The following is a 12,500-nucleotide window of genomic DNA, read 5'->3' on the forward strand; positions in this document are numbered from 1 at the left end:
AGAGAGAGAGAGGTAGAAAGAGAGAGAGAGAAAGAGAGAGAGAGAGAGAGAGCGAGAGACCATGAATACAAATTCCATCTAGACACCGTTGCCCTAGAGCACACAAAAAACAATACATACCTCAGCCTAAACATCAGTGCCACAGGTCAATTCCACAAAGCTGAGAGACAACGGAAGAAGGGACTTCTATGCCATCAAAAGGAACATAAAAATCAACATACAACTTGGGATCTGGCTAAAAATACTTGAATCAGTTATAGAACCCATTGCCGTTTATGGTTGTGAGGTCTGGGGTCTGCTCACCAACCAATAATTCCTAAAATAGGACAAACACCAAATTGAGACTCTGCATGCAGAGTTCTGCAAAAATATCCTCTGTGTACAACGTAAAACACCAAATAATGCATGCAGAGCAAAATTAGGTAAATACCTGCTAATTATCAAAATCCAGAAAAGAGCCAATCATTTCTACAACCACCTAAAATGAAGTGATTCCCAAACCTTCCATAACAAAGCCATCACCTACAGAGTGATGAACCTGGAGAAGAGTCCCCTAAGCAAGCTGGTCCCGGGGCTCTGTTCACAAACACAAACACAGCCCACAGAGCCCCAGGACAGCAACACAATTAGACCAAACCAAATCATGAGAAAACAAAGAGAGATGGCAAGGGAGAGTGCAGGGAGAAGGCAGGGAGAAGGCAGGGAGAAGATAGGGGGATGGCAGGGAGAAGGCAGGGAGATGGCAGGGAGAAGGCAGGGAGATGGCAGGGAGAAGGCAGGGAGAAGGCAGGGAGAAGGAAGGAAGAAGGAAGGAAGAAGGCAGGGAGAAGATAGGGAGATGACAGGTAGATGGCAAGGGAGAGTGCAGTGAGAAGGCAGGGAGAAGACAGGGAGAAAGCAGGGAGAAGATAGGGAGAAGGCAGGTAGATGGCAGGTAGATGGCAGGGAGAAGATAGGAATATGGCAAGGGAGATGGTAAGGGAGATGGCATGGAGAAGGCAGGGAGAAGACAGGTAGATGGCAGGTAGATGGCAGGGAGAAGATAGGAAGCTGGTAAGGGAGATGGCAGGTACATGGCAGGTAGATGGAAAGGGAGATGGCATGGAGAAGATAGGAAGCTGGTAAGGGAGATGGCAGGTAGATGGCAGAGAGAAGATAGGAAGATGACAAGGGAGATGGCAGGTAGATGGCAGGTAGATGGCAAGGGAGATGGCATGGAGAAGGCAGGGAGAAGACAGGTAGATGGCAAGGGAGAGCGCAGGGAGAAGGCAGGTAGATGGCAAGGGAGATGGCAGGGGAGATGGCATGGGGAAGGCAGGGAGAAGACAGGAAGATGGCATTGAGAAGATAGGGAGAAAGCAGGGAGAAGGCAGGGTGAAGGAAGGGAGGAGATAGGGAGAGTGCAGGGAGAAGGCAGGGTGAAGGAAGGGAGGAGATAGGGAGAGTGCAGGGAGAAGGCAGGGTGAAGGAAGGGAGGAGATAGGGAGAGTGCAGGGAGAAGGCAGGGAGAAGACAGGGAGAAGATAGGGAGATGGCAGGGAGAAGTCAGGGAGAAGGCAGGGAGGAGGCAGTTAGATGGCAGGTAGATGGCAAGGGAGATGGCAGGTAGATGGCAAGACAACATATGTTTCCCATGTCAGTAAAGCCCTTGAATTCAATTGAGAGAGAGAGACATGTTGACTCTGTAAACGAGAGGATGTACTTCTGTCCAGGTCACGCTGACCTGAAGAACCACTCTAAGTTGGTAACTTTCACCTGAGCATTACGTGTGTAGGTGTGTGTGGGGGGGACCCACCAAGAGTCTAATGTGTGGGGGTGGGGAACCCACCAAGAGTCTAATGTGTGGGGGTGGGGAACCCACCAAGAGTCTAATGTGTGGGGGTGGGGAACCCACCAAGAGTCTACTGTGTGGGGGGTGGGGAACCCACCTAGAGTCTAATGTGTGGGGATGGGGAACCCACCAAGAGTCTAATGTGTGGGGGGTGGGGAACCCACCAAGAGTCTAATGTGTGGGGGGTGGGGACCCCACCAAGAGTCTAATGTATGCTGTAAAAACACAAAGAGAGAGATGGCAAGGGAGAGTGCAGGGAGAAGGCAGGGAGAAGATAGGGAGATGGCAGGGAGAAGATAGGGAGATGGCAGGGAGAAGGCAGGTAGAGGGCAAGGGAGAGCGCAGGGAGAAGGCAGGGAGAAGATAGGAAGATGTGGCAAGGGAGAGTGCAGGGAGAAGGCAGGGAGAAGATAGGGAGATGGCAAGGAGAAGACAGGGGAAAGGCAGGGAGAAGATAGGGAGATGGCAGGGAGAAGGCTGGGAGAAGATAGGGAGATGGCAGGGAGAAGGCAGGGAGAAGATAGGGAGATGGCAGGGAGAAGGCAGGGAGATGGCAGGGAGAAGGCAGGGAGAAGGCAGGGAGAAGGAAGGAAGAAGGCAGGGAGAAGATAGGGAGATGACAGGTAGATGGCAAGGGAGAGTGCAGTGAGAAGGCAGGGAGAAGACAGGGAGAAAGCAGGGAGAAGATAGGGAGAAGGCAGGGAGATGGCAGGGAGAAGGCAGGGAGAAGGCAGGGAGAAGGAAGGAAGAAGGCAGGGAGAAGATAGGAAGATGGCAAGGGAGATGGTAAGGGAGATGGCATGGAGAAGGCAGGGAGAAGACAGGTAGATGGCAGGTAGATGGCAGGGAGAAGATAGGAAGCTGGTAAGGGAGATGGCAGGTACATGGCAGGTAGATGGCAAGGGAGATGGCATGGAGAAGGCAGGGAGAAGATAGGCAGCTGGTAAGGGTGATGGCAGGGAGATGGCAGGGAGAAGATAGGAAGACGACAAGGGAGATGGCAGGTAGATGGCAGAGAGAAGATAGGAAGATGACAAGGGAGATGGCAGGTAGATGGCAGAGAGAAGATAGGAAGCTGGTAAGGGAGAAGGCAGGGAGATGGCAGGGAGATGGCAGAGAGAAGATAGGAAGATGACAAGGGAGATGGCAGGTAGATGGCAGAGAGAAGATAGGAAGATGGCAAGGGAGAGCGCAGGGAGAAGATAGGGAGATGGCAGGGAGAAGGCAGGGAGAAGATAGGGAGATGGCAGGGAGAAGGCAGGGAGAAGACAGGGAGATGGCAGGGAGAAGGCAGGGAGAAGATAGGGAGATGGCAGGGAGAAGATAGGGAGATGGCAGGGAGAAGGCAGGGAGAAGATAGGGAGATGGCAGGGAGAAGATAGGAAGATGGCAAGGGAGATGGTAAGGGAGATGGCATGGAGAAGGCAGGGAGAAGACAGGTAGATAGATGGCAGGGAGAAGATAGGGAGAAGGCAGGGAGGAGACAGGGAGAATACATGGAAAGGCAGGTAGATGGCAAGGGAGATGGCAGGTAGATGGCAGGTAGATGGCATGGAGAAGGCAGGTAGATGGCATGGAGAAGGCAGGGAGAAGGCAGGTAGATGGCATGGAGAAGGCAGGGAGATGGCAGGTAGATGGCAAGGGAGAAGGCAGGTAGAGTGCAGGGAGAAGGCAGGGAGAAGAAATGGAGATGGCAGGTAGATGGCAAGGGAGAAGGCAGGTAGAGTGCAGGGAGAAGGCAGGGAGAAGAAATGGAGATGGCAGGTAGATGGTAAGGGAGATGGCAGGTAGATGGCATGGAGATGGCATGGAGATGGCATGGAGATGGCATGGAGAAGGCAAGGAGAAGGCAGGGAGAAGAAATGGAGATGGCAGGGAGAGTGCAGGAGAAGATAGGAGATGGCAGGTAGATGCAGGGAGAAGATGGAGATGGCAAGGTGCAGGAGAAGATATGGGGAGAAGATATGATGAGGAGAGGCATGGAGATGGCATGGAGATGGCATGGAGAAGGCAGGGAGTAGACAGGTCGATGGCAAGGGAGAGTGCAGGGAGAAGATAGGTAGATGGCAAGGGAGAGTGCAGGGAGAAGATAGGTAGATGGCAAGGGAGAGTGCAGGGAGAAGATAGGTAGATGGCAAGGGAGATTGCAGGGAGTAGACAGGTCGATGGCAAGGGAGAGTGCAGGGAGAAGATAGGGAGATGGCAAGGGAGAGTGCAGGGAGAAGATAGGGAGATGGCATGGAGAAGGCAGGGAGAAGATAGGTAGATGGCATGGGAGAGTGCAGGGAGAAGATAGGGAGATGGCAAGGGAGAGTGCAGGGAGAAGATAGGGAGATGGCAGGGAGAAGGCAGGGAGAAGATAGGTAGATGGCAAGGGAGAGTGCAGGGAGTAGACAGGTCGATGGCAAGGGAGAGTGCAGGGAGTAGACAGGTCGATGGCAAGGGAGAAGGCAGGGAGAAGATAGGTAGATGACAAGGGAGAGTGCAGGGAGAAGATAGGGAGATGTCAGGGAGAAGACAGGGAGAAGATAGGTAGATGGCAAGGGAGAAGGCAGGGAGTAGACAGGTCGATGGCAAGGGAGAGTGCAGGGAGAAGATAGGTAGATGGCAAGGGAGAAGGCAGGGAGTAGACAGGTCAGGTCAGAGTGCAGGGAGAAGATAGGGAGATGTCAGGGAGAAGACAGGGAGAATACATGGAGAAGGCAGGTAGAAGACATGGAGAAGGCTGTTAGATGGCAAGGGAGAGTCCAGGGAGAAGACATGGAGAAGACAGGGTATGATGCTCCCTGTGCTGCTACAGTACATCCCCCATCACACAGACCTTTACAGAGAGGACACATCATCCCATCACACAGACCTTTATAGAGAGGACACATACTCCCATCACACAGACCTTTACAGAGATGACACATACTCCCATCACACAGACCTCTATAGAGAGGACACATACTCCCATCACACAGACCTTTACAGAGAGGACACATACTCCCATCACACAGACCTTTATAGAGATGACACATACTCCCATCACACAGACCTCTATAGAGAGGACACATCCTCCCATCACACAGACCTTTATAGAGAGGACACATACTCCCATCACACAGACCTTTATAGAGATGACACATCATCCCATCACACAGACCTTTATAGAGATGACACATCCTCCCATCACACAGACCTTTATAGAGATGACACATTCTCCCATCACACAGACCTTTATAGAGAGGACACATCATCCCATCACACAGACCTTTATAGAGAGGACACATACTCCCATCACACAGACCTTTACAGAGAGGACACATACTCCCATCACACAGACCTTTATAGAGATGACACATACTCCCATCACACAGACCTTTATAGAGATGACACATACTCCCATCACACAGACCTTTATAGAGATGACACATACTCCCATCACACAGACCTCTATAGAGATGACACATCCTCCCATCACACAGACCTTTATAGAGATGACACATCCCCCATCACACAGACCTCTATAGAGAGGACACATCCCCCATCACACAGACCTCTATAGAGAGGACACATTCTCCCATCACACAGACCTTTACAGAGAGGACACATCCCCCATCACACAGACCTCTATAGAGAGGACACATTCTCCCATCACACAGACCTCTATAGAGAGGACACATTCTCCCATCACACAGACCTTTACAGAGAGGACACATCCTCCCATCACACAGACCTTTACAGAGAGGACACATAGCTCCTCACCCAAGCCTCTCCAGGTTCTCCTTTACCCAAATCCAGATAGCAGATGTTCTGAAAGAGCTGCAAAACCTGGACCCGTACAAATCAGCTGGGCTTGACAATCTGGACCCGCTATTTCTGAAACTATCTGCCGCCATTGTCGCAACCCCTATTACCAGCCTGTTCAACCTCTCTTTCATATCGTCTGAGATCCCCAAGGATTGGAAAGCTGCCGCCTCTTCAAAGGGGGAGACACCCTGGACCCAAACTGTTACAGACCTATATCCATCCTGCCCTGCCTATCTAAGGTCTTCGAAAGCCAAGTCAACAAACAGGTCACTGACCATCTCGAATCCCACCGTACCTTCTCCGCTGTGCAATCTGGTTTCCGAGCCGGTCACGGGTGCACCTCAGCCACACTCAAGGTACTAAACGATATCATAACCGCCATCGATAAAAGACAGTACTGTGCAGCCGTCTTCATCGACCTCGCCAAGGCTTTCGACTCTGTCAATCACCATATTCTTATCGGCAGACTCAACAGCCTCGGTTTTTCGGATGACTGCCTTGCCTGGTTCACCAATTACTTTGCAGACAGAGTTCAGTGTGTCAAATCGGAGGGCATGCTGTCCAGTCCTCTGGCAGTCTCTATGGGGGTGCCACAGGGTTCAATTCTTGGGCCGACTCTTTTCTCTGTATATATCAATGATGTTGCTCTTGCTGCGGGCGATTCCCTGATCCACCTCTACGCAGACGACACTATTCTATATACTTTCGGCCCGTCATTGGACACTGTGCTATCTAACCTCCAAACGAGCTTCAATGCCATACAGCACTCCTTCCGTGGCCTCCAACTGCTCTTAAACGCGAGTAAAACCAAATGCATGCTTTTCAACCGATCGCTGCCTGCACCCGCATGCCCGACTAGCATCACCACCCTGGATGGTTCCGACCTTGAATATGTGGACATCTATAAGTACCTAGGTGTCTGGCTAGACTGCAAACTCTCCTTCCAGACTCACATCAAACATCTCCAATCGAAAATCAAATCAAGAGTCGGCTTTCTATTCCGCAACAAAGCCTCCTTCACTCACGCTGCCAAGCTTACCCTAGTAAAACTGACTATCCTACCGATCCTCGACTTTGGCGATGTCATCTACAAAATGGCTTCCAACACTTTTGTCACTAAAGTGCCATCCTTATACACACCCCCACCACTGCGACTTGTATGCTCTAGTCGGCTGGCCCTCACTACATATTCGTCGCTAGACCCACTGGCTCCAGGTCATCTACAAGTCCATGCTAGGTAAAGCTCCGCCTTATCTCAGTTCACTGGTCACGATGGCAACACCCATCCGTAGCATGCGCTCCAGCAGGTGTATCTCACTGATCATCCCTAAAGCCAACACCTCATTTGGCCGCCTTTCGTTCCAGTACTCTGCTGCCTGTGACTGGAACGAATTGCAAAAATCGCTGAAGTTGGAGACTTTTATCTCCCTCACCAACTTCAAACATCAGCTATCAGAGCAGCTAACCGATCGCTGCAGCTGTACATAGTCTATAGGTAAATAGCCCACCCATTTTCACCTACCTCATTCCCATACTGTTTTATACTGTTTTTATTTATTTACTTTTCTGCTCTTTTGCACACCAATATCTCTACCTGTACATGACCATCTGATCATTTATCACTCCAGTGTTAATCTGCAAAATTGTATTATTCGCCTACCTCCTCATGCCTTTTGCACACATTGTATATAGACTGCCCATTTTTTCTACTGTGTTATTGACTTGTTAATTGTTTACTCCATGTGTAACTCTGTGTTGTCTGTTCACACTGCTATGCTTTATCTTGGCCAGGTCACAGTTGCAAATGAGAACTTGTTCTCAACTAGCCTACCTGGTTAAATAAAGGTGAAATAAAAAAATAAAAAATAAAATAAAAAAATACTCCCATCACACAGACCTCTATAGAGAGGACACATTCTCCCATCACACAGACCTCTATAGAGAGGACACATTCTCCCATCACACAGACCTTTACAGAGAGGACACATCCCCCATCACACAGACCTCTATAGAGAGGACACATTCTCCCATCACACAGACCTTTACAGAGAGGACACATCCCCCATCACACAGACCTTTACAGAGAGGACACATCCCCCATCACACAGACCTTTACAGAGAGGACACATCCCCCATCACACAGACCTTTACAGAGAGGACACATCCCCCATCACACAGACCTTTACAGAGAGGACACATCCCCCATCACACATACCTCTATAGAGAGGACACATTCTCCCATCACACAGACTTCCATCACACAGTGACCCACCACACTCACAGGCCTGGTTCCATTTCAGCCCATAGCCCATTCACCTAGCCCCTACCTCTTCAGTGTTCACAGATCTGAAAATATTGGATAAGTGGGAGAAGCTTCTCAAACCTAATTGAAAGACAAGATTGAGCCATCCACATCCTTTTACACCGTTTGGATTCCTTCAGATCTGCAAACTATGGGGAAAGGGCTGTCGGGGCTGAAACGGAACCTGACAATACAAATCCATTATGAATCAGTGCCATGTCTGTCCTCCCTCTTCAAGGTCTACAGGAGCAGCAGGCACGGTATGGTGGTACCTACCTGGTGAGGAAGCTGTTGAAGGGCAGGCGTACAGGGTAGCCATAGCGGATCATCCGGACCATCTCCAGCACCCCGACGTACTGCAGCTGGGTAGACACGTGGCAACTGTCAAAGCTGTCCGCCATGTCACTGCTGTTGGGACGTACACACTCCACAAAGTGAGGGGTGCACGCCTGTAGCTTACTGACCACCTCTGACAGAGAGTTCTGAAAGGGGGAGGGGGGGATATTGTTTCATGTTGAAGTTCATGTTCCTTATGCACATGGAAATGGAGTTGAACCTTTTCCTCAGTCCTAGCCCTTATCACGTTCAAACATGTGAAAGCAATGGCATTGGTATCAGCTTCAATATGGATAGATCCTCAACCTGGAATAGTTCCTCAACCTGAAATAGATCCTCAACCTGAAATAGTTCCTCAACCTGGAAGAGTTCCTCAACCTGGAAGAGTTCCTCAACCTGGAATAGTTCCTCACCCATTTGATGCCATACTGTATAGTCTATAGAGATCTGTAGGCCTGGCAAGTACTGTGTCTACAGTAGAGCTCTTAGGACTGAACTGAACACATAACTTCTCCACACAGAGGAAGGTGTGTGTGTGTGTGTGTTTGTGAAGGGGGGGGGGTGTCATGGTCGGGGTTCCCTTGGTGTGGTCAGCGGTCGCCAAGACAACAGTGAGGGAGGAGTGATGTCATGGAGTATGTGTGTGATGAAGTAGTCTGATTGCTTAGGGTGTGTTGCCTCTGTAGAGACCAGCAACACAAAGGCCTCTTTACCCTGACTAAGGCTGGGTGAGTGTGTTTCTCAGACACTAAATACACCGGCGCCACTCGAACACGCCACACACACATTTCTGTTTCTTACCACTCCTTAATTACATCGCTCTGTACTGTACGTGTGTATTAGTAGGCTACTGTACTGCTAGCCATAACGTCAGACGCACGCACGCACACATGCACGCTCACACACGCTCACACACACACACAGATCCCGTTGTTCATTGTTCATTCATACATTCAGAGGGCTTTATGCTTGACTGGGTACAGCGTGATTCTTCATCCCACACTCTCATTCTCTCTTCTCTCTCTCTCCCGCCCTCCTTCCCTCCTCTCTCTCTCTTTTCCCCTCCCTCTTTCCCTCTCTCCCTCTCCCCCTCTCCTTCTCTCTCTCCTTATCTCTCTCCTTCTCTCCATTCACTGTTAGACCACAGTTCTGGTCTGCTGGCACCACACTGCTCTCATTCAAGGGATCCATCTAAATGAATGTTGTTTCACATGGATCAACTACAGATTACTACCACATTTTATAGACGTCTTTTGTCATTTGTTGTGGTTCAGAGATCAGGGGTCGCATCCAAAATGGCCCCCTATTCCCTATACCAGTGACCAGAGGAAAGTACTCTATGCAGACAGGGTCATGGTCAGCTAGAGAGGTAGAATGACATTATTGTTTAGGTTGAGGTGAGTGGATCCCTACTGGAGAAAGTGTTTGTGTTATGGTTGAGGTTTGGTCCAGTGCTACTGCTTACCCTCAGCTGCACAGCGACCGTAACTGGACCACACCTCTCCAGCCTCTGCAGGAAAGAGGTCGCTCCCTTCTTCTTCTTCAAGAGCTGAGAGAGAGAAAGAGGTGAAGGGGAAGAGAGAGAGAGAGAGAGAGATATTCACTTTATATATTATCTACCTCACTTGCTTTGGCAATGTTAACACATGTTTTCCATGCCAAGAAAGCCCTTGAATTTAATTGAGAGAGAGAGATAGATAGATAGAGTAGAAGTGGAAGAGAAAAAGAGTAGGAGTGGAAGAGAGAGATAGTGAATAGAAGGGGAAGAGAGAGAGAGAAAGAGTAGGAGTGGGAGAGAGAGATAAAGAATAGGAGAGGGAGAGAGAGAGAGATAAAGAGTAGGAGTGGGAGAGAGAGAGAGAGATAAAGAGTAGGAGTGGGAGAGAGAGAGAGATAAAGAGTAGAAGGGGAAGAGAGAGATAAAGAGTAGAAGGGGAAGAGAGATAAAGAGTAGAAGGGGAAGAGAGAGATAAAGAGTAGGAGGGGGAGAGAGAGAGAGATAAAGAGTAGAAGGGGAAGAGAGAGATAAAGAGTAGAAGGGCAGAGAGAGAAAGAGTAGGAGTGGGAGAGAGAGAGAGATAAAGAGTAGGAGTGGGAGAGAGAGAGAGATAAAGAGTAGAAGGGGAAGAGAGAGATAAAGAGTAGGAGTGGGAGAGAGATAAAGAGTAGAAGGGGAAGAGAGAGATAAAGAGTAGAAGGGGAAGAAAGAGATAAAGAGTAGGAGTGGGAGAGAGATAAAGAGTAGAAGGGGAAGAGAGAGAAAGAGTAGAAGGGGAAGAAAGAGATAAAGAGTAGGAGTGGGAGAGAGATAAAGAGTAGAAGGGGAAGAAAGAGATAAAGAGTAGAAGGGGAAGAAAGAGATAAAGAGTAGGAGTGGGAGAGAGATAAAGAGTAGAAGGGGAAGAAAGAGATAAAGAGTAGAAGGGGAAGAGAGAGATAAAGAGTAGGAGTGGGAGAGAGATAAAGAGTAGAAGGGGAAGAGAGAGATAAAGAGTAGAAGGGTAAGAAAGAGATAAAGAGTAGAAGGGGAAGAGAGAGATAAAGAGTAGGAGTGGGAGAGAGATAAAGAGTAGGAGTGGGAGAGAGATAAAGACTAGAAGGGGAAGAAAGAGATAAAGAGTAGAAGGGGAAGAGAGAGATAAAGAGTAGAAGGGGAAGAGAGAGATAAAGAGTAGAAGGGGAAGAGAGAGATAAAGAGTAGAAGGGGAAGAGAGAGATAAAGAGTAGAAGGGGAAGAGAGAGATAAAGAGTAGAAGGGGAAGAGAGAGATAAAGAGTAGAAGGGGAAGAGAGAGATAAAGAGTAGAAGGGGGAGAGAGATAAAGAGAGAGAGTAAAGAGAGATAAAGAGTAGAAGGGGAAGAAAGAGATAAAGAGTAGAAGGGAAGAGAGAGAAAAAGTAGAAGGGGAAGAAAGAGATAAAGAGTAGAAGGGGGAGAGAGAAAGAGTAGAAGGGGAAGAGAGAGATAAAGAGTAGAAGGGGAAGAGAGAGAAAAAGTAGAAGGGGAAGAAAGAGATAAAGAGTAGGAGTGGAGAGAGAAAGAGATAAAAGGGAAGAGAGAGATAAAGAGTAGAAGGGGAAGAGAGATAAAGAGTAGGAGTGGGAGAGAGATAAAGAGTAGAAGGGGAAGAAAGAGATAAAGAGAGAAGGGGAAGAGAGAGATAAAGAGTAGGAGTGGAGAGAGAGATAAAGAGTAGGAGGGAGAGAGATAAAGAGTAGAAGGGGAAGAGAGAGATAAAGAGTAGAAGGGGAAGAAAGAGATAAAGAGTAGAAGGGGAAGAGAGAGATAAAGAGTAGGAGTGGGAGAGAGATAAAGAGTAGGAGTGGGAGAGAGATAAAGAGTAGAAGGGGAAGAGAGAGATAAAGAGTAGGAGTGGGAGAGAGATAAAGAGTAGAAGGGGAAGAGAGAGATAAAGAGTAGGAGTGGGAGAGAGATAAAGAGTAGAAGGGGAAGAGAGAGATAAAGAGTAGGAGGGGAGAGAGATAAAGAGTAGAAGGGGAAGAGAGAGATAAAGAGTAGAAGGGGACGAGAGAGATAAAGAGTAGAAGTGGGAGAGAGATAAAGAGTAGAAGGGGAAGAGAGAGATAAAGAGTAGGAGTGGGAGAGAGATAAAGAGTAGAAGGGGAAGAGAGAGATAAAGAGTAGGAGTGGGAGAGAGATAAAGAGTAGAAGGGGAAGAGAGAGATAAAGAGTAGAAGGGGGAGAGAGATAAAGAGTAGAAGGGGAGAGAGATAAAGAGTAGAAGGGGAAGAGAGAGATAAAGAGTAGAAGGGGAAGAGAGAGATAAAGAGTAGAAGGGGGAGAGAGATAAAGAGTAGGAGTGGGAGAGAGATAAAGAGTAGGAGTGGGAGAGAGATAAAGAGTAGGAGTGGGAGAGAGATAAAGAGTAGGAGTGGGAGAGAGATAAAGAGTAGGAGTGGGAGAGAGATAAAGAGTAGGAGTGGGAGAGAGATAAAGAGTAGGAGTGGGAGAGAGATAAAGAGTAGGAGTGGGAGAGAGATAAAGAGTAGGAGTGGGAGAGAGATAAAGAGTAGGAGTGGGAGAGAGATAAAGAGTAGGAGTGGGAGAGAGATAAAGAGTAGAAGGAGAAGGGAGAGATAAAGAGTAGATGTGGGAGAGAGATAAAGAGTAGAAGGGGAAGAGAGAGATAAAGAGTAGGAGTGGGAGAGAGATAAAGAGTAGGAGTGGGAGAGAGATAAAGAGTAGAAGGGGACGAGAGAGATAAAGAGTAGGAGTGGG

The 12,500-nt window shown here is 48.6% G+C and overlaps 1 protein-coding gene across 1 annotated transcript in view; it reads right to left on the reverse strand.

Moving 5' to 3' along the window:
* Window positions 1-12,500, reverse strand: part of LOC118366619 (unconventional myosin-XVI-like) — a 332,663-nt gene that overhangs the window by 95,085 nt on the left and 225,078 nt on the right. The window contains exons 26-27 of the mRNA XM_052493304.1: window positions 9,727-9,810; window positions 8,202-8,407 (exon numbers count right to left, since the gene is read on the reverse strand). Coding sequence (XP_052349264.1) covers window positions 8,202-8,407; window positions 9,727-9,810 — 290 coding nt within the window. The remainder of the gene's footprint in view (window positions 1-8,201; window positions 8,408-9,726; window positions 9,811-12,500) is intronic.

Source organism: Oncorhynchus keta, chromosome 34, assembly GCF_023373465.1.
Source record: "Oncorhynchus keta strain PuntledgeMale-10-30-2019 chromosome 34, Oket_V2, whole genome shotgun sequence".
NCBI lineage: Eukaryota > Metazoa > Chordata > Actinopteri > Salmoniformes > Salmonidae > Oncorhynchus > Oncorhynchus keta.